The sequence below is a fragment of the Podarcis melisellensis genome (assembly GCF_964234715.1).
Source record: "Podarcis melisellensis genome assembly, chromosome: 2".
Taxonomy (NCBI): domain Eukaryota; kingdom Metazoa; phylum Chordata; class Lepidosauria; order Squamata; family Lacertidae; genus Podarcis; species Podarcis melisellensis.
In genome coordinates this window covers 66,785,802-66,808,482 of record NC_138529.1, presented here as the reverse complement: position 1 = coordinate 66,808,482, position 22,681 = coordinate 66,785,802, and the positions used below count along the sequence as shown (strand labels likewise).

Genomic DNA, 22,681 nt, shown 5'->3' with positions numbered 1-22,681 from the left:
TTCCAGAAGGATGTTTGCATACATTTATGTCGGCATCTCACTTCCGTGTGCATCGATGTGCTTCATGTTGTGTGCGAACATGTACGTTTGTGCCGGCATGTGCTTCGAAGCCTGCCTACGTGCACGTTTGAGAATGAGTGTGTTTCTCACAGTAGGTGGGTGGGCGGGCAGCCTGCACTGAAACGGTCTGGCAGCTGCAGGGCTGGTCGATCTGAGGAAGGGCTCTCGAATCTTGCAGCCGAGCTGCCACAACGAGCTGAGCCGTTTGCTTCCAGCTTAGCTTAAAATAGCAACAGCTGAAGAAGAAATGAGGCCAGCGCAGCCAGGCAGGAGCAGGCACTCTGTTCTACTCAGCATGGGGGAAGGGAGCTGTGCAGCGTCCCCCCTTCTCCCCACTGAACAGCTCCTGTCCCTGGATGAGAAGCACTGTGCAGGGCCAATCACAGCTCAGCCCTTCCTCAAACGGAAGGTTGTAGATCTGCCAGCCACTTTTGCAACTGAACTGGGGAAACAGAATAATCGAGCGTATATTAAGGCTTCATCCAGACATCTAAACATGTGTAATACAGGCCACCTGACCTGCCATTTTTTGTCAGCCGGACTACATATTTGAAGTTAGGTTCTGGGCATGGAACAAAAATGGAAATTCTATATGTACCAGTGACAATTTCTGTTCTTCATATGTGTGGGGATTGTCCCCGCTCCAGGGTCAAGAAGGCAATTCTCCAGTTTTAATATTTAGGGGAGACACTTCAAACCAAGGCAACATTTCTAATGACAACTCTAAATTAGAACAAGCAAGCCCAAAGAGGCAGCAACAGATTGAATTTGGGCCTCTGAAGGGCAGACTACAGACTTAAGTAAAAATGAATTTATTGATAAAAATATGCAGTAATAACACACCTTTCCACTTATGTGTGGGGTGAACCTCCAAATCATTCCATAGGGCAGGAATGGGGATCCTGTGGCACTCCAGAGGTTGTAGACTGTAACTCCCTCTGTGCCTGATCATTGGCCATGTTATATAGGGCTGATGGGGAGTTGTAGTCCAAAAAACAGCTGGAGACCCAAGTTTGGGAAACCCTGAAGCTGTTAAATTAAGTTAGTTTGTGTTCATATATTTCCTTTTTGTATTTACTTACGATTATTTCTAATTGCTTCTAATGTGTCATTTGAATCATTATACTTATTGAGCACTCAATACATTGTCAGCCACTTTTTGTGGGACAATTTTGTGGGAAACCAGCATACAAATAAACAAGGATGCTGAATGAGAGCAGTAGCATCTCCTGGACCTACAGTGTCCCTTTTGTTGGAGTGTGAGGAAGTGAGATGTATTGTGACACCCGTGGCTGTGATAACCTCTGCAGCTGCTATGCATGGGATATCTCCCTCTAGCCCTGTGGGGAATGTATTGCTTGAGGCTCTGTTCTTTGCTCTGGGAATATTACAGCATGCTTGGGTGAGGCCGTGGCCAAAGGTGGCTTTGATCCAAAGAAATTTCAAAGTGAGGATGGATATTATCCCCCTTCACTGCAGTGGGGTAGGGGAGTGTTTTGACTCTTGATGCCCTCTGGTCTTCCTTGGAGAAGACGACACTGATTGCCTGAGTGCTCTCCCACCCTGTCCCATTGGGGCAACACTTGTGGGGGGGTTTCCCGCCAAGGCGTCCCTGTGCAGATCTGCCATGACCATATTTCATGCAGCGAGGAGCTGTGTGACATTTTGTTTGAAAGCCTAGGAGGGAAGTGAGCATAGACAGCGGTACTGAATCTCTTCCTCTTATTTGGCACTCTATGGAAGTGGTCCAGACTTCAAACTCCCACTGACGTTAGTCATGCAGGAAAGAGGCAAAGTGTGCTGTAAGGGGACAAATTATCCTTGCCAATGCAGCCAAGCTACGAATCAGAACAAGACAAGCTATGAGAGGTCTCTCTGTTCCACTCTCCCAATGCTTGACTTGCCATAATGGGTGGCGACTGCTGTTTGGCTCTCATAAAATGCTGGAGTCTGCCTGTGATGAAGACAGTAAGTCACCTGGAGGTTGAAAAGAGAGGACCTCCCTCCTCCCCAAATGAAAAGTGGAGATGGTCTTCCCAGCCCCAGAGGGACCTATTCCTGTACTACCTGTCCTCCTACAGTAGAGAGATTCTAATTCCAAAAGTTCAAGGAGAGAGGAGCCTATAAGAATGGGACTACTTTAATACAGAGCATGAAGGCAGTTATTCTTCCAAGGTGGTGAGTCTTGAAGGCAGCTGGCCAAACCTGCAAGAACAAGACCTGAGAATCCAGAGAGGCATTCCAAGAAAGCTCCTGAGTAATTAATTGTTAGAAAAAAACATCTTAGGGACTGATGCCTATAAACCTGCCTGGGACTTTGCAGAAAATAAGGCCTGCCTCTCTGCAGCTGTAAAAACACTTGCAACAGAGTCAGAATGAGTGTCAGCAAAGCTAAAGGGTAGGTAGCAACAACTGGCAGTCCTTGGGCTAAACCCTGTCCTCATCTGCACTCTCCCTCCAGGTGCATATCCAAAGACAAAAAGCTATGTGACCATAGGACTAGTTATTAGGGCCCTATAACTGCAGAGGTGGACTCCGGCCCTTGACTTCTCCTTTTCAACTAATATACTAATTATATTAGTATTCAACTGATTAAGTAGGGTTGTTAGGGGCCGCTGGGCTTACTTACTTCTCCTTTCCATAGTGTCAGGAATGCTCAGTGCTACGAAGTACTTGCTCTTTTTTGTTCTTAGTAAAAGTTTTCTAAAATATTACTGTAAAAGGTGCTCACATCTTACAGTATACCTCCCACAGCATCTGCAGCTTGCTGATTTTGACTCTGCTGGGCTTTCTAGAAGAGACACATGGGAAAGACACTGTCAGTGCTTAATAAGATGTTATTCTTTCCACAGCCTGAGGAGGTTGGTCAGGAAGCTGTGGAGGAGCCACTGATAGAGCCACTGTTGGAACCTGAGGGTGAGAACTACGAAGAACCCCCGCAGGTGAGTGGAAAAATTAAGGCAACCTGATGAACAAATGGGGGGGGGGATGCTGGGAAATAAAGTATCTTGGCCTCTCACCAGCCCCCTGTGAAACAGACCTGCACACATCCTAACAACTGATGCAGGATGGGTGTGGTCTCCATTAAGAGGTCACAAGCAAGCAGGTGGTGAGGAAAGGGGAAATACTATAGTATGCATGCAAAATGTTGTAAGTCCCAGGTTCAGTCCTGGCATCTCTAGGTAGGGTGGGGAGAGACTCCTGCCTGCAACCTTGGAGAGACCTGAAACCCAATGTAGACAATATTGAGCTTTGATAGACTTGTGTACTGGGAGGCTTCATTGGGAATTTGAGGAAGCAAACTGGTTGTATGGTCATGCAGGAGAGTAGAGTAGCTGCATTCACAGCAGCTCTTACTGGTCTAATCTGTGCAGATAAATGTAACTGAACAGAATGTGGGAAAGGCTGTATGTTTGAGTTGGCTAGGGCCCAGCTTGGGGACAGCTATAACGTATGGTGGCTAATGCAATTGGCACAGCCAACCTAACAGAAGCTTAGCAAGGGCAATATAGGAGTAAGCCCAGGGCCTGTATCTCAGGTAAGCTTATCCATGTGGGGTCTACCTGGTCACCTCCAGTGCTGGGTTCTGACTCACATCCTCGTTTCACTTCATGACATTTATTCTTTTCAGGAGGAATATCAGGAATACGAGCCGGAAGCATAATGGCTACCCCTGTTCCCGACACTTCCACCAGCAGCACAATAACAATAATGACCCTCCCCCTCCCATCCCTCCTCCACCTCTCCAAAGGAAGGCCTTGATGCAGATGGCGATGGAGAGGAGCCCCAACACCCCATCCTGTCATGAGTTCTTCCTCCAGTTCTGCTCCAAGGGACCTCATCGGGATCTGTGTTTTATGTATCGTGGTCTTTAGCATTAAGAGAAGAATTCTGAAGGCAAACCCTGGCTGCAGCGGTTTGTGCGCGCGCACATTTGCGAGCCCAGCCTTACTGCCCTGTCTCCCTCCCAGCGCAGTAAGGCCAGGCTTCCTTGTGTCAGTAAGAAGCATGTTGTACCTTCTCCGTTTTTAAGCAGAGCATTCCATCACCTCGGCCAGGACCCTGCATTGGGCCTGCTGTACATTTGCTTGCACGTGAATCACGCCAACTCCGCTTCATTACCATTGGTGGAACTTTTTTTTATATCTCTGAATGGATTGTTTACGCCTTTGTGATCTGTCCCTTTCCTGAGCCCCCGCCCCTGGCCTTGTAACAGAGACTCCCTGATTTTGACGGTTCAGAAGTTGTGTCTGTGTATCCCAAACAAAAGGAATACCCTCCCTCTCCTGCCCCCAGCGCTCTGTGTTGTGACTGTGGCATGGATATATACCTCCCACTGTCGCTGTGTGTGCAATCCTGGGGCAACTGCCAGTGACACAGCTGCCCCTGTGTCCATGAATAAAGCCAACTCTTGTCTGTACCTTCTTGTCTGCCTCCACATTGTTCACAAGTCAAGAGGAAAGCAGCGGCCTTGCTGTGTGCTGCAACCAGGAGTGGCTTTTATAGGCCAGGTCTCCTGTAGCCACTCTGAAACAGTGCAATGAATATATCCTAGGAGTAGGGAGAGGCATCGCTTCTAGCAAGGAAAAAGTAAAAACAGATTCAACCCCAGTGGAGGCTCAAGTATAGGTACCCAGATGCAAAGGACAACAAGGTTCCTTTTAATATTTAAAATGAAACAGGCATTTCAGCAAATACAACCTTAGAGGAGATCAAAAATAAAACTGATAGTATTATAAAGGCTTTTATAGATATCCATGATATGGCCACTCTTAGAAAACGGTGTACAGTTTGGGCCAACACATTTCAAAAAAAGATATTGTGAAGTGAGAAAACAGGCAGAAAAGCATAACAGAAATAACTGGGGCTGGAACTCCTATAAGGAAAGGCTACATTTGGAGCTTGGAGGGTTTTTTATTTTTAAAAAAAGCAAGTAAGGAGAGATCAACATTTATCAAATTATGCAAAGTTTGGAGAAAATGGGCAAAACTTTCTCCCTCTCCTAACATTAGAACCCAGGATCACCCAACAAAGTTTTAGGATGGGAAAAGGATGTGCTTCTTCACACAGTGCATAGTTAATTCATGAAATATGCTACTACAGGATGAGATTGCTACTAGTGTTATAGCTTTAAATGGGGATTTGTGGAGGACAAGTCTTATCAATGGCTATAAGCCATGGTCACTATATGCTACCTCCAGTTGCAGAAAGTGTACGCCTTTGAATTAGCAGTTGTTAGGGAATAACTATAAAAAGGTTAAGGGACCCCTGACCATTAGGTCTAGTCACGGACGACTCTGGGGTTGCGGTGCTCATCTCGCTTTACTGGCCAAGGGAGCTGGCATACAGCTTCCGGGTCATGTGGCCAGCATGACTAAGCTGCTTCTGGCGAACCAGAGCAGCGCATGGAAACACCGTTTACTTTCCCACTGTACTTCCTACTTGCACTTTGACGTGCTTTTGAACTGCTAGGTTGGCAGGAGCAGGGACCGAACAACAGGAACTCACCCCGTCGCAGGGATTTAAACCGCGACCTTCTGATCATCAAGCCCTAGGCTCTGTGGTTTAACCCACAGTGCCACCCGCTATGGGAGAGGGTTGTTGCCTTTGTGTACTGCTTACAGGTTCCCACAAGGGGTCTACTTGTCCACTGAAGGTTGCAGGACGCTGGATAGATAAACCTTTAGTCTGATGGACCAGGTAGAGCTGTCTCAAGGCCAGGACAACCTCCCCAGGCCTGGTGCCAGCAGTTCTACTGCCTAGACCAGGACTGCCACCTCCCAAGAGCAACACTGGGAGGTAGGAGGTGGAAGAAGACTAACTCGCTGGCACAGCCACCGCTACAGCAGCAGCAAAATGTTCGTCTGGAGAGGTCACTGCACCATCACCATGAAGAGGAGGAGTGTCAGAGATACTGGGAAATGAAAGCAGAAGGGGAGCCTACACAGTGTGATTTGCCTCAGGCCCTGCACCTGCAAGGTTCTTAGGTTAAGCTGCACCTGCCAAAATTTGGTCTCTTACACATCAGTACTTAAAAAGATACAGGAACCTTTTCAATCTTTACATCTAGTGAACCTAACACTAAGGCAGCTGCTGAGAGTGTTTCAGGCACTAATTACTACATGTTCAAGTGCAGTGCTGTCCATGTAGCAGATGAGGGAAGACAGGATGTACAACTCTTGCTGAGCAAGGTATTCAATGTACCTCTCTGTACATTTGGGAAAAGTGAAATGCCCACTCAAAAGCTGTTGTTCAGACAGGCTGCAACAGAGGGAATAAATTCTGTGCTTCTGAAAATTGAAAGATGTTTAATATAACACAGTTTTGTTGGATGCATCCTTTTCAAGTATGGGCTCTCTTCTGTGATGGTTAATCTCTGCTAAGCTGCCCAGCCAACACTGGTATCATTGCTACAATAAATGTTAGAAAAGGCTTCTGGAGGCAGACAATTTTTGCATTGTTTTGGTCTATTAGAGATTGCACAAATCTCTAGCCATATATATTTAAATCCTTTTAAATAAAACACACAAATATTAGAACCAACCTAACTCTATGCCCCTTATCAATAGCAAAGGTCTTCTGGATAAACATGTCTAAGTGTCTTCCACCATGGCCCATGTTCCAACCTCTTATTTTGATTTTACCAGTGCCTGCACATATAGCAGTCCACATTTTTTCAGAGCTTTCAAACACTCAAGTCGGCTAATGGGGCCAGGCTTTACTTAGTACATGCTATGTTGATTATTGGCTTAATGTGCTGTGTAACAGTTCACAGCTATTAACTGTGGTTTTCAGTAAAGCACCCACAAATTTGTCTGATGCACATACACCACGGTCATAGTGGTGGCAAACATGCATACATAAAAGAAATTTAATATCAAGCTACCTGGGTGATGTCCCCAGTAAACATTTCCAAATGCATAATTTCACACTTAGAACTACTGCATTTTTTCAAATGAAGTCAGTTTATCTGCATAACTCAACCCCTAACCTAAGGTCTTTCTCTAAGACCATCAGATAAAACACTGAATAAAATACTCCTAAGAGACCAGAAATATAATTTCCTTTATTCATTCAGTATCTGTGCTGATAATACCTACGGTATATTTTTCCATTTATTAGTGATTTGCTAACAATGGTCATAATATGTAGTACGGGAAGAGGAATGAAGCAAAAATACTACATTCTGAGAATTGGAAAAAATTGGCGCCCACAGTGAAGGCCATTGATGTAGATCACAGGGTAGGAAAACTCACAATGTGAAGGGTGGTGACTCATGCTGTGAGTTGTTCTAATTTAAACGATAAGAGTGGGAAAGTTGCTGTGGGAATGCCAATCCTTGTAACAAGCACAGTGTCTAGACAAGCTTACAGCCATTCAGCAAAAAATGCACACTGCAAGTAGTGCCGTAAATGAGCATGTTAACAAAATGTTACAGTCACTGCCAGATACATTGCTACAGAGGTAATACCTTTTTGTCTGCTCCCGCTCCAAGTCCATTTACGCGATCTGGGGTTTTTTTCTGAGCCCTATAGGTGTTCAGAAAAAAACACCCTTGGATAAAAAGCAGCGAAGAGTACCTGTACAATTTCATTGTACCATGAAAGGAGGAAGAGCATTAGCAGAGTTATTAACTAACGGACAGTAAGTTTGTGGCCTTGATAGAGTATATTTGTAAATTGCTCTAAGATACAAATTCATGTTAATACTGCACACTGCTAGCATGCCAATAGATGACTTCAAACACAGTGAAAATCCATAGTTATTAAGAACTTTTACAGAATGCACAAACTTACATATAAGTCTGGTTCCCTGTGCACTGAACGGCCAGCACACAGAATTGCAGAAATTCAGACACACATAATGCGCAGCCGAGAAGCTACCTCATATCTTGCCTATTCTGACACTAGCGGCTTCCCCTTTTCCATTCTACAGGCAACTGGGATGGGACACTGCTAGAAGGAAGTCTACTTGGAGAGAAGAAAGGGTTTGCTTTCTTCTTCAGCCCAAAGAAAGTTTAGGTTCAAGTGGCATTAACTAATTTGACATCTGCAACGACAGCCTGATCTATCAGACTGAAAGTGGCCTGATACTTTGCTTCTATTAGTAGAAAAGCAATCCCTGTTGGAGAGCAACCAGAGCCAAGCTGCCCAGATTGCAAAGCAAGGTCACAAGCAAAGGAGGAAAGTCTGAACTAATGAAGCCAGTATTAGTTTATTGTGGGAAGAGGGTTGAGTCTACCAAGTCTGCTTTCCTACTAAGCTTTTGGCTGGAAAAAAGGCACACTGTATAGCCTCACTATGGTTATATGCAGAGTCCATCTCAAAAAGCAATTCTGGATTTTTAAGGCCAATGTGAAGGTGTTTGAACAAGGAACTATATTAGAGAGAATGCAAACATACATAAAGAGCTAACCAATGTTTTTACAGGGACTAGGTGAATAAAGTGATGGTTTGCAAACATCCCTAAGATTAATAGATTGATTCATATTTCATTTGAAGACTTCAAACAATGGAAATTCTATACATTCGTTTCTTGGAATATTATTTCCAGGTCTCTTGTGATCATTACTCTTAAAGCATCCTACCACTGATGCTGCTGTATAAATAAATATCACATCACTATGCATATCAATATCCAAAACGATTAATACAGCTGCCTGGTAGCTGAGAATAATCCTAGAAAGTATTGTTCCTAAGCAAGATGAAGAGACTCCAGTCCATGAAAGCTGTTCTTGGTCCAAATCATGCAAGGAACATCTCTGGATTCAGATTCCAGTTTCTGGCACATTAGCCAAAAACTTCTTATCAGCCAGTGTGGTGCATTCCCAGCACACAAACCAGCAGCAGTGAGGCAGTCAACAGTGCCTCCTCCTGCACTAAGCCATTTGCCATGCTGACTGCAATGTCCTTCTGGGGTGATTTCTGCAGCATGACTGAGCAGTTAAGCTCAGGGCGACAGCAAACAACACTTCTTCCCAACACTCCAAGTTGTATGGAGGGTGCATGTCACCAGAAGCACTGGTTGTTTTCCAGTGATGTATTCACTGAATCTGCTGGAAAGGATCCTTCCTCCAGCTTTACCATAAGAAACGCAGCAGACAAGCGCAAACCTTTTCAGCAAGCAGCAGAACCTGGCACACCTGCTACCAATTAAATAGGCCCCAAGCCGCTAAAACGTGACAAGGCTTGTGATCAGCCAGCCAAATCTGCTGAAATTCAGATTAGCACAGAATGCTTCATTTCAGTAAAATCATGAAGTAAACTGATACTAAGGTCTCCACTAGCCACTCAATCTTATGTTCACGTTCCAAAGAGATTGCAGATGTATTGGAAAGGGTTCAATAAAGAACTGAGGATAGATGTACAGAAGTAAGGATTCATATGCAAACATTTTCCTCCACAGTGAAGTGAATTCTTGTAGTTATCTCACAATGGAATTTTTATGGGCATCCCAGTGTTTTCAGAATTATTCAATACATCCAATCACAGCCCAGTCCAACCTAAGTCCATATGGGGGGAAAATCAAGCCTGTCCATGCTAATCATGCTAATCTGCAATCATAACATAAATGCTAAAACATTCACAAGACTAGCTCCATGGTTCAAAAATAACCTCCCCTGCTCTCTAGTGAGCATATGATATCGCTAATCTGCTCCAAACAACAGCTCTTCAATCCAGTGTGTAAGGCTGAAGCTGGATAACTGCAGGTGACAATGTACAGAAAAACTATGTGCCAGCTGGGAGAGAGGAGGAGCTGTCCAGCACAGTAAAGCTCAAAGCGATACGGCCGAAATTGGACATTACCTATGACATATTTGGCATTCCTATCAGCCACCATTTACAACTGTGATGATGAGAAGTGCCCATCCAGTATGAAACAAAGTTAAACTTGAACCAACAACATGGATGAATAGAAACACCATAAGTAATTAGCAAGTAGTGAGTTAAAATTCCAGCCAATAAATTTGTTAGAAAAGCAACACTGGGACGACAATCTTTCAGAGTAGGTTTTAAAGGCTGAACTGTTCCATAGGGCCAATAATCTTCACATCACTGGTAAACCAAAAGACAATATATCACAGTTACAATGTGAATCTTTTCCAAACGTCCAATCCCCATTGTCTAGGAGCAGCAGGTCTGTCACGAAGCAGAGGTTCCTCTTTCTTGTCATTCATCCTCCCTGAATCACAGTTACAGGGTGCCATAGCTGCCTCTGGCTTTTGCTGTGTCCTAAGCCTACCGCAATATGAGAAACAGCTTCAGCCAACAGGCAAACTGACTGGATATCATTGTACAAACAATAGTAACTTCAGCAGGCTGACTAGACTACACATGTGTGATGTTGTTTCTGGACAAACACTTTATTGGCACCTATTCACCCAGCCTTGCAAGCATACTTGCAACAAATACAATCCTTTTGAGCAAGCAGCCTCACCAGTAAAGAATATGCCATTAAAGACCCCACAGCCACACAAGTATACTGATGCTCATAGAGCCAAGGCTAAGATCTTCTTTTCTTATCCAGAGTTTTGGGCACCAATACATACAACCTGTAACAACCTGTACCCTTCAAATGTTGTTAAGACAAAAAATGCAGTAAGATGTCCTCTGGCCAGCTATCAGGATGGACATAGGCTAAAACCAAAGGTGTGACTGATTCTGGAGCTCTGCTGGAAGTGGGTGAGGAACAGTAACTTGATTGTTCTAATTGAGATTCTGACAACAGGAAGGTAGGCTTAGTATCTTGTATCAAGCAAGAGTATGTCGAGATTTACTGACATATTCTGAGAAAATGCTGTGACTCAGGAAACAGCAAGCCTTTAGTATAGCTGTGGAAAAAAGAGATTCAGGTACTAGGAATGCAAATGAAGGGTACACCACAACTAGGGTGCAACACAAGAGAGAACAGAAAACATTAGTGTGGATTTTCTATTGTGGCATTTAAATAGAGTATGTATATGGGGAGTATAGTGCAGATAATGCTTGCTAGGACAAGCCTGCAATAAAATATGTGCACAAACTCAGGACCTCTCCTTTATGGCAGGAAGAAATAAAGTAGATTCACTTGCAAAGATGGTTCTCATCTGCAGGAGAGGCCACTGAACAGACGGAAAAGCACCATTACCACAGTCCAAGAAGCAATTCAATGTTTAGGACCAAATATTGAGCTAGCTACAATATGGACATAACCCTGAAACAAGGAGATCAGGGCATTCCAAGCATGTGGTAAAGGCAAGCCACATGAAATAAAAGAATAAGACATTAAACTCTAACAGATGGTTAATTTGAACAGATACAGTGTATAATTCAGTAAATCAACAGCTTCTCCAAACGGCTGGCGCCATCTACAGGTCTAAAAAGGAACAGCTCTCCAAATAAATATCAAGGAAATTGGGAACAGGAAAGGGAGGAGTAAGATGTAAACAGAAGGGAAAGCTTCCAGAAATTCACAGCGACACCTCAGGTCTCTTCGCTCACTGTGATGTTCTAACTTCTCACAGGTAACACACACTTTTTCCTCTTCAGGCAACAGACAGAAGGTCAATAGGATGGTAGTCTCAAGAAGTGAAACTTGACTCACTGTAAACCTTAAAAGACATTTTCAACGGCGCAGTAACAGGCAACAGTCCAAGTCTGCGTTATACCTTGTGGCTGCACCCATGATTTTCTAGAAGATAAAACATAAATAGAAATTAGCATGTCCCGGTACTCTTGTCCTAAGCCAAAACTTAAAAAATGGTGGGTTACAAGGAATTAATGCCAATGAGCACTATTCTGATGATATTATAATGAATGTTATAGAAGAATAGAGAAGGATATTAGAGAGGTATCTGTAGGATAGTGATGGCTTGTCCTGTGAAAATAGTGAAAAGAGAAAAATATTGAGTGAATAGACACCTACCTTGGCTGAACATTCCATGGTGAAAGCTAATCCTGAGTGTACAATTCCTTTCTCTGAGGCACCCTATAAGAAAAAAAAACACTGTATGGTTTTTAGTTGTATTTGTATTGCTTTTATTTCTTCAATTGTATTTTATTTTATTGTAATTGCAATACAATATCTAAGTAATAAAATCAGCAGTAAAAATAAAATTGAAAACCATACAGTGTCTAGCACGGCAAATTAAAAATGCTAAAAGAGGTAGAAAAATAATTAAGCCAAGATGCTCAGCAATTTGGAAATGGTTTGGGCGGGGGAGTTTGAGAACCACTGCTCTAAGGACTAGGTGAAATTTATATACAGAAGACTGCACTGAACTACATATTTTAAATGGAGGAGGAATGTCATGGAGAATAGTATGCCCAACACACACATCCCCATCAAAATTCCAAGATTGTCTCAAACAGGGGAGACCTTGTAGGGCCCACATATAGTGGTACCTCAGGTTACAGACGCTTCAGGTTACAGACTCCACTAACCCAGAAACAGTACCTCGGGTTAAGAACTTTGCTTCAGGATGAGAACAGAAATCGTGTGGCGGTGGCGCTGCGGCACCGGGAGGCCCCATTAGCTAAACTGGTACCTCAAGTTAAGAACAGTTTCCAGTTAAGAACGGACCTCCGGAACGAATTAAGTACTTAACCTGAGGTACCACTGTATCTCCTATGATTATGGGGCCACATTTTCATTAGCTGTAATCTGCTGTCACATATGTTCTGCAGCACAGATAAGAACTCAAAGTGTTTAGCAACCCATAACCGGATATTCAGACTCTGTAATTTCTCTCCGCACACGGATTGGGCAGAGCCTAATCTTTTACTCACTGTTATTGCCATAATGTTGCAAACAATGCTGAGATGAGGAAAAAAGTAAGTAAAAAATAAAAGCTATTCTACATGTTCCTGCTTGACTCAGTCCCAGAACTGAAGAGTCCCATCATGTTACTTATTGCATCTCTAAGAGAAGGATCCATGCATTTCCAGTTCTAGTTCTGGCAGCTCTTGGTTAGATTGCTTCAAGAGCCTCCAGAATAAATCACTTGTGATCCGTTGCTAGGGATATTTTCGTACAGGGAAAACTGGTTGCTTGCAAACCTGAACACACTACAATTTTTCTCCTTTTGCCAGCTTTGTGCATTAGAGAACAGAAGTGGCTTGCTTGGAAAACTAGCTTCCCAGCAGATCACTGTTGGTCACAGGAGGGAAAGGGCAGAAATTGCAGAGCTGCATTGTGCAAACATACTAGCGGAGCCAATTCAGTGCTTCTTCTGGCGCATTTGCATCATGCCAACCTCTCTACTACCTCACCGCCTCCTTCCAGGCGAGCAGCAAGGACCTACCTGACAGGAAGCTAGCACAACTGCTCTGCCCCAGTGAGATGCTTCTGTAGGAAGCTCACCCAATATAAAGAGTGGATCTGATGAGTCAGCTACTACCTAGTCAGAGTATTGACATACACTTGCTGCATGCTTAATAAATGCATATAAGCACATCAGTCTGGTCAAACGAGGAGCATTCTTCATTGTAACTCATTGTAACTTTTTTCTCAATAGTAGCCGAGATGAGGATATTGCAAGGCACTTTGAGGATGCTGCTTTCAGGCTTCTAAGCTTCCGAAATTCAACTATAGTGCCATGATTGTGGAGTGAGAAACACACTTCAGTTTGTCTAGCCTGATATCCAAGGCAGGAGTTTTAGGGATGCCTAACAGTAGGAAAAAAGCGATTAACCTTCCACTGAACCAATGTCTTAAAATGATAACCTTTGAATAGCTCAGAAAGGCTTGTCCTTTGTCCCATAAGTGGACAGTGTTTCCTTTCTGCTATTGTTTACAGAAGGGCCCATATCTAAACCACTTGTATCATCTAACATTTTAACTTTCTCTTCACCAGCACTGGATTTAGGGCAGTGTGGATGGTTCCCCTCCACAGGCATTGAGCCCAAGGGGGTGTAAGTTTGAGAAGATTCATTTGGGGCACTAAATTTTGGCCTCGCACAGGGCACCACATTGCAAAAGATGATCAACGTCTGCCCCTGCTTTCATCAAAATATCAGTTGTATGAACGAACTTTTCCAAGGAAAAATCCACAGGAGCACCGAAAACCAAACATGACAACTTTGGTAAGAGTGTTCCTTTAGGATGAGAGCTACAGTCAAGACAACAGCCAAACTGACAGCACAACCCGTTCCAGGTTAACTGCCAAGAATAAATAGGAGAAAGATGAATACAGAATGCATACACAGTAGCTGAGTTCTCCCCCCTGGAGCTCAGAGTTCAGCTCCTGCCTCAGCTGCCTCAGCTGATTTCTTCGAGGAAAATTTAAACTTGATTTATTGGGCAAGGAAAAACAATTCACAAAGACAACATTCCCCGAGGACCAGAGGGCTTCCCCTCTTAGTTTAATTTTCTTGGCAAGTTAATTAGAGTAAGCAAAGTATTCCTTGGGGGATTGCTCAGCAAACTTAATTCAATAGAGGTGACTTAGACACGGTTCCTGGTACATGAACAGCTAGCCAAGTTTTTTAACCTGAGGGAAGGATTGCTTAGGGGACAAACGTATTTCTCCAGGATTGAAGGGAAACTGGCAGGCTGCCATCTTCTAAACCTGTACAAACAAATGTGTTAGCAGGATACACATTCTGATGAAAAGCTGGTATCCAAGAGTCCACCACCCACCAAACAAAATGTTAGTATTATTCACTTAATGATGCCACAAACAACAACAACAAATAATTTTGTGGAGTCCAGAGGGATAGCTATGTTATTCTGTTGCTGCATAAACAAGAATGCTATAGCACCCAAGACACAGAATAGCAATCACGTATTGATCTAGGATTTCAGTGATCAGGTTCAAATCCCCTCTTCAGCCAGCTATAAAGCATACAGGCTGACTCTTGGCTACCTGCTGTATTTCAGCCTAACCTACCTCACTGAGTTGTTGCAAGCGTAAAACCTTGGGTGGATGGGGGGAATAGTGAATCCCGCCCTGAGTTCCTTGGAAGAAAAACACAGTACAAATATAGTAATTGGTTACAAAAGCTTTCATGGGCCACAACTCACTTTGTCAGAGGTCTAATGAAGTTACCAAACCAGGCACACGCCCTGAATAACTTTTATAGTGATTCCCAGGATTTTGCTGACTTCACATTGGATACCAGTTACCATTCTTAACATTCAATTTGTATCCTTTTATCCTCTTGCCTTGAGAACAGACCTGTTCGACTTATGTAGATGGCAAAAAGGCATTGTTGGCAGATGCCAGTGTATATTATGTTAGAACACATGCATGTGAATAAGTCATTGATTGTATGGCTGATATTGTTGGCTCCAAGATGGTATTGCTCAGATAGATATGGGGACAAAGTATTTGTTCCTGGGACTTTATTTTCCTTGGGTACAGATGGGAAAGACCTCTGTCTGAGACCTAGGGAGCTCTGCCAGTTAAGAGCAGATAGTACTCAGCGAGCTGAGAAAATAGTCTGACTTGGTATAAGGCAGTTTCTTATGCTCATGTGGGCTACAAACTTAATAAAATGTATAAAAGAGAAAAGCAAAAGATAGAAGCCAGAGGTAATTTCCTTCAACATTCCAATATTCTCTCCATTTCATTCTGTCCTGTTTTCATCATCTCCACGCCATCAATTCAAGCAATGCCAACAAAGACGCTTCTATTGTGTACTTTAAGTACATAATACAATGCTTCTAAAACTGTTGGTCCCAGCATATTCCAGGGTGTGTCATACAAGAAATAACTTTCTTTCACTATGAACTTTTGGAGATAGGCTTCCTCCCTTCCTCCAAAAATATATGTAAATTCTATTCAAATACACATTGCATATTTATACTGACATTAAATATGAAATATAAAATATATATGTCGTAGAGGGGTCCCAGTTCAAAGTGTCTGAGAAGCACTGCATACTGTTTTTCTGAGATATGCATTAACTCTTCTGAGTATCTCATCCATACGGTATTACAGTAGTGCCACCTCCTAGCCTGTTGAGCCCATCCTAGTATTTTTCACATTTGTTGCAAACTTACCCACTACAGCACATTTGTATGTCATCAAAGCAGCCAAGGCCTTTACTTCATCAACAGTAACGGCACTGCTGTAATGAATCCCTGGGGAAAGATAAGAGAAACAAACAGGCACATAGTCAGTGAATGTACAACAGAAATGTATCAATGTATTTGCATTGATAGTCCTCCCCACCTACTCCAGTTCCAAGGGCTCTGAGCAGCACATATAAAAATGTACAATTTTCTGCTCATGGTGGGCACTGAATTTCTATCTATAAAAAAGAGATTGTAGTGTTGGCATAATTAGTTTGGAAGGATGTCCTCAGATTAATGTAAGGCAGCTCAGGCCATTGTAACTTCTGTGTTAGCTGGAGATACTTTGTTCCAGCCACATGTCATCACAATACAAAATAAAATAAATAGCAGGAATTAATTTTTCTAAAGTCACCTTGGAATGATGACCTTATTTGATCCTGCTCCCCTTTTTGTAGGACACTGAGGATTAATGGGGGGATCTGATTAATTGATGAATAATCTAATGAAAAGGGGGGGTGGGAGACAGGGAGATTGGACTTTTTAAAAAGGTGTCAAAGGACACATTCCTCCCTACTATTTTCATACACACACCTGCTATCTGTCAGCAGGCAAGAAAGGTAATCTCATGTATCTTGTGGTGTAGTGGTTTAAAACCCAATCTCTAACACTGGGTATATTTGTAATCGTTTGGTGTATAGGACTGGTAAGACAAACATTATTACATATATTACAATTTTATCCAAAATTTCTGTCTCCCCACCCCCGGGGTCCATTCCCATGGCTTCCCAAAATCAGAAGTGTTTTTATAATGCTAGTTTCAAAGCAGATGTCAGCTTCTGTCAAGTCCTCCTTTCTAAAACAACCCATCACTTTGTGATTGGATTATAAAAGACAGTGGCATAGCGTGGGTTGTCAGCACCCGGGGCAGGGCAAGTAATTTGCACCCCCTAACCCGTGGATTTGCACCCCCTAACCCTAACCCCCAGATGTTGCGCCCGGTGCGGCCGGCCCACCCTGCACCCCCCACGCTACGCCACTGATAAAAGAGCAATTTCTAGGATTGATGGGTGTAAAAAACTAAGACAGTGCTAAGGACCACAGACTAGGAAGCACAGCCCAAGTGACGGTAGTGCTTCTATAGTGAGCTAGATGGTAGTATTAACCAAGTAAGAGAAAAGAAGCAGGATGTACACCACAGTTCAAAGGAGTTCTACTCTTAGAACCATACTTATTCACATTCATTGCAGGATAGGAATCTTGTCGAGCTGTTGCCATAAGCGGCAAAAGCAAAGACAAATGCAGTTCACCAGTCCTGTGGCCTGCCAGGTGCTTGATCAATCCTCTCATGTTTTTGCAGTCCCACCCTTTCGTGGCTGGTTGGCTGTTTTGCCTGATGGTAACATGTCTGTCAGACCTTTTCCTTTGCTTGTAACAAACGCAAGTCAGTTACAGCAAACATAAACACAAATAGTCTTGTGACTCCTTAAAGACAAACACATTTGTTTCAGCATAAACTTTTGTGGTCTAAAGTCCTCCTTTATCAGAGACAGGATAACTGAAGGGAGCCACTTCACCTATCTGCTGACGTGTGGGGCTAGAACTCATTGCACAGTAACTGTGCAATCTTATGCATCTGCACTCCGAATTAAGTTGCATGGTGGTCAGTGAGGCTCACTCCTAATAATCGCGTTTAGGATTTCACAAGGATCTTTTCAAATGCCGCTAGCTTCGTTTGGGAAGGTTTGCTTCTGAAACCCTTGCCAACAGAGGAAACCCCCGGGTTGTTACCCGCAGCCAGGCTCCCCCTCCCTTTGCAGAGCAAGCGGTTCTGGCTGTGCTGGGCCCGGCAGGCCTGGATCACTTCCCAGTTGCCGCAATCCCTGCGGAAAGGGAAGACCACCTCCAGGACGTGGCCGGAGTCCGCAGCTCCGGATGGCCGTGAGGATCCCGTGAATCCGCTGCTCCCGCCAATTCTAGTCTTTGGGGCTGTGGAGCCGCTTCACCAGCAGAATATCTCGACCATGCCCAAGCAGGGCTCTCTGCCCCGCGCGCCTTAGCGGCGTTCTTCCTTCCACCTGCGCAGCACGAGCGCTTTCCCGCAGGCGGCGGCGGCGGCGGCGGCTTCTCGTGGTCGCCATGGAAACGCGGCCTGGTGCCCCTGGAGCCTTATCAGAAGCCTCTTGGGGCTGGTACCGCGAGTGGTCTACCCCACGGAGGCCGCTTCTCAAGGCAAAACCTTGACACCCCTTAACAACTACCGCATTCCGAGCAGGGGGAGTCAGAATCCGACGTGGTATCCGCCAGCCAGCGCGAGGGACCAGCGCCCTAAACTGAGGGGAAAGGACAGGCGACCACGGCCTACCCTAGCCATTAGAAAGAGGATTAAAAAGGGCGGGAGTCTAACATTGGTTTCCCGTTGGATAGGAATTTTGCCCAGTGGGGAAAGCAGGCGGGGAAAGGAAAGCGTGGCCATTGAAGAAGAAAACGAGGGAGCCGTGAAATGGGTGGGTCTTATGGACAGTTTGTGGAAGAAGGTGTTGAAACTGGTGGAGGGTGTAATTCAAGTGGGTGGGGAGGCGGTATCGATTAACTAGATTTAAATGCAATTCTGGGTGCAGTGGCAGAGATTGCATTCACTGAGCGGATGAAGGAGAGTAAGTATGCAAAGTCCTCCTATTTCCATGCTGTTTCCTATATAACCATGAGGGCTAGTAGCTCTACTTATGAAAACAGGCGTTGGGGTGTGAGGCTTCCTCAACAGTTTCCTTTGCTTATTCCATTCTTAATTCAGCGTTGTACAGATTGGAAAGTGGGAGGGCAGTTTTTAGGATGAATGTTCCTGATTCACTCATGTTCCAGAAGCAGGATTGTTAACTATGTTGTTTATTTGCTTACTTGTTTTTGAAGGTGCAGCATTCCGCATCCACAACTGACAGAAATCAATAAAAACGTTTTCCATTACTTCCTCTGGATCAGCAGTGGAGAGCCTTAGGGCTTGGGGCCAAATGTGGCCCTCTTGGCTTTTTATATTTCCCCAGGCCACAACACTCACTGGCTCTGGCGCCCTTCTTGAGTGTCTTTCCTTGGCTGGAATGTGTCCTTGAATTGTCATAATGTTCCTCGCTTACCTGGATGGAGGACTGAGCGGGGTGTGGGAGCTTGTAGAAACTAGCCTGCTTTACTAAGATGACCTTTGCACCTACTACTCTGCACAGTCTTGCCTTTGACCAAGGCCAAGCCTATTCTTTGTGTGTGGATGATTGCCCCAAAGTGAATGCGGCTTTGGGTTGGAAAGGTCTCCCTGCCCATGATCAAGATGCTAGATTAACCAAGATTCCATAATATCCAACTGTCTACGCTAAACTCTCTTAATGAAATTATCCATGGGCATATTTGTTGGTTAAATTATGTTTGACAAGTCAGTCACTCACATAAATTTCTGAGACATCTATCTGATCTACTGAGAACAATTTGTACACAAAAACTGGTTTTCCTGTGTAGAGCCACTGAATCAGTTTCCTTGGGTTCAGAAGGTTGCTGAATGCAAAGTTTCTGTTGCTGGAAGCCTATCTGGAGCACCCAGAGTGTATATGTGGTTTCCTTCTCTTTAGGGAGGCAGGCACAATGCCTATATAAACATACATTCTGTAAAAGCCAGCCATTTTATGATAGGTTTTGGTTAAACGATGAACAGCATTTACAAGTTACAGTATTCTCTTTTATCGTTCTAGAAGACATGGATGGAGGGTCAATGGATATGAACTGATGCAACTGGCAGTTTCCTAGTCAAATATCTGAGACAGAACACACTACACTCTCTGCTGAGATCAGTGTATAGAGCTCCTTTGGGAAGGCATCGTGACATGTAAGTGCTTGCAGTAGCTTGCCCTACTCTGCAGTGATAGCATAATGTGATAATTGGGAAGCTTTCATTCTTCAGAACTGTCAGCTTGCACACCTCTCCTTGATGCTAAGTTGATCATAAAACATTTAAAAATAAATAAAATGGCTTCATTTTGTTTTTTAAGATTTGTCAAAAATATTTAAGCTCACTAGTTGAGAGCACATCTTCCCAAAGCAGCTTAATGAGGCATTCACCTGACAAATCTCAAAGACTGTAGGGTAGGTGATGCATATTTTATATCCCTGAATATTAAACCCAAAGAAATTAATCACACTTGCTGGAGAGGTTTTTTATTTATTTAAATATTCCTATTCTCCTGTTAATACATACTAGCCTTTAGGAGCCTGGGGGGGGGAACCCTCCCTCTTCCTTGAATTTCCACTATTACTGATTGTTGGGGGTTTTTTAGGTTATTGAGTTTAATATCTAAGCATTAGATCCTAAGGTTTTGATATTATGTACTCTTACATGGAGAGATAATTCTGTTGAATTAAATAGGATTTATGTCAAGATAAATATTCATAGGATTGGATTGCACATCATTCTAATGTTTGTTTGGAAGAAAAGGGTGTGATTTGTAGAGAGGCAAATATTGAAAGGTTCTAAAGCAAGGATGTAGGAAAGACTTCTGGCCCTTGAGCTGGCTCCAGTTTATACCTTGCCACCCCCACCCACTGCAAATAGGATCTCCCTCTCCTCATAAACCTATGGGTACCATTAGAAGCTCTTATTCTAAGCTGGGGGGTGGGGGCTTGTCTGGGGAAAGAAGGGTTAACCCTCTAGACTCTAGTGTAAAAATAATTATTTCAGGTTGCTTGGTTTTATAATAATAAACAATGGATGTTAAGAGAAACAAGAAGATGATGTTGTGCATGTTAGACAAACAAACATGGTAAGGTGATATTGTATATTGGCATTAAATGTTCAAGCTTTTTAGTTGCACAGAATTATCCAAAAGTCATAATGGAATGTGTATTAATTCTAAGGTATGCAGGATACAATAATGAAATTTGAAATCCCTTTTCATTGAAGAAATAATTATGCAGCTTTCTGCTTGCATATGATGCAATATGTTAACCAGGTGTTAGTTAATATATTTTGCATTGAATAGAGAATGTGGATCTTAGAATTTTCATGTATTTTGATAGTCCACTTTGTAATGATATTTGCTAAAATATTTGTAAAACTTCTCTCTTTCTCTCTTTCTGTGAGATTGAGTAACTTTTGCATTGTGCCTGGTTAGATTTCTCTGAGATTGAACAACTTTTGCATTGTGCCTGGTTAATTGTTCTGTGTAAATCAAAAGTTGGCATGACAACGGCTGTCTGTACTAAATCCCACGTTTGCTGATTTTCCTGGTTCTCACCATCAGTACTCCAAGGGCTTGTCTGCATGGTGCTGTCTGCATAGTGCTTGTTGTAGGTCATGCTGATCCCCAGCTAGATGGAATTGTGGACTGAGCACAGTGTGCATAGTCCACATGACAAGAGCAATGATGTCAGAACAAGAAACTATATGCTCCCTTTCTCTTAGGAATACTAAGTGCTGAACATTGGGCTCAATGCAAAACAATAGGATTTCTTTCCTGGACAAAGGAAAAAAACACCATTCAGTTTTACCTATGGAAATTATTTCCCATTATTCACTTCATTAGCATATTTGCATTTCTCCAAGCCATTGAATCAATTAGTTCATCCTCACAACAACCCTTCAAGGGAGATTAGACTGGGATATAATGCCTGGTTCAAATCCTCCTAGTAAATTTACTAGAATTGTAATTTACTGGAATTTTAATCCAGGCAGGTAAAGGTAGAGGTAAAGGGACCCCTGACCATTAGGTCCAGTCGTGACCGACTCTGGGGTTGCGGCACTCATCTTGCTTTATTGGTCGAGGGAGCCGGCGTACAGCTTCCGGGTCATGTGGCCAGCATGACTAAGCCACTTCTGGCGAACCAGAGCAGTGCACGGAAACACCATTTACCTTCCCGGCGGAGCGGTACCTATTTATCTACTTGCACTTTGACGTGCTTTCAAACTGCTAGGTGGGCAGGAGCAGGGACTGAGCAACGGGAGCTCACCCCGTCGTGGGGATTCGAACCGCCAACCTTCTGATCGGCAAGTCCCAGGCTCTGTGGTTTAACCCACAGCGCCACCCACGTCCCTAATCCAGGCAGGTGTTATTGCTGTTTAGTCATGTCCAACTCTTCGTGACCCCATGGACCAGAGCACGCCAGTCACTCCTGTCTTCCACTGCCTCCCGCAGTTTGGTCAAACTCATGCTGGTAGCTTCGAGAACACTGTCCAACCATCTTGTCCTCTGTCGTCCCCTTCTTGTGCCCTCCATCTCCATCAGGGTCTTTTCCAGGGAGTCTTCTCTTCTCATGAGGTGGCCAAAGTATTGGAGCCTCAGCTTCAGGATCTGTCCTTCCAGTGAGCACTCAGGGCTGATTTCCTTAAGAATGGATAGGTTTGATCTTCTTACAGTCCATGGGACTCTTAAGTGTCTCCTCCAGCACCATAATTCAAAAGCATCAATTCTTTGGCGATCAATTCTTTATGGTCCAGCTCTCACTTCCATACATCACTACTGGGAAAACCATAGCTTTAACTATATGGACCTTTGTTGGCAAGGTGATGTTTCTGCTTTTTGAGATGCTGTCTAGGGTACCCCACCCCAAATCCAGTGCCGTGTGTGTGTGTAACATACACACAGTCCAA

General features: G+C 43.7%; 1 protein-coding gene and 1 long non-coding RNA gene across 5 annotated transcripts in view; one reads left to right on the top strand and one right to left on the bottom strand.

Annotated features, from left to right (window-relative positions):
* SNCB (synuclein beta) overlaps positions 1-4,480 on the top strand; it is a 40,425-nt gene extending 35,945 nt beyond the window's left edge. For all 3 annotated transcript variants that reach the window (XM_081901149.1, XM_081901150.1, XM_081901151.1), the window contains exons 5-6: positions 2,913-3,002; positions 3,692-4,480. In XM_081901149.1, coding sequence (XP_081757275.1) covers positions 2,913-3,002; positions 3,692-3,724 — 123 coding nt within the window. In that variant the 3' untranslated portion in view covers positions 3,725-4,480. The remainder of the gene's footprint in view (positions 1-2,912; positions 3,003-3,691) is intronic.
* Positions 4,481-5,597: 1,117 nt separating this feature from the next.
* Positions 5,598-17,947, bottom strand: LOC309364245. 2 transcript variants are annotated; one of them, XR_014165775.1, is made up of 5 exons: positions 17,288-17,947; positions 16,045-16,125; positions 11,965-12,027; positions 11,644-11,730; positions 5,598-6,470 (listed from the first exon to the last, which is right to left on the bottom strand). It is a non-coding gene; the product is annotated as an uncharacterized lncRNA (long non-coding RNA). The 2 variants fall into 2 exon arrangements; XR_014165776.1 differs by lacking the exon at positions 5,598-6,470 and having other exon boundaries at positions 11,343-11,730.
* Positions 17,948-22,681: the final 4,734 nt, after the last annotated feature.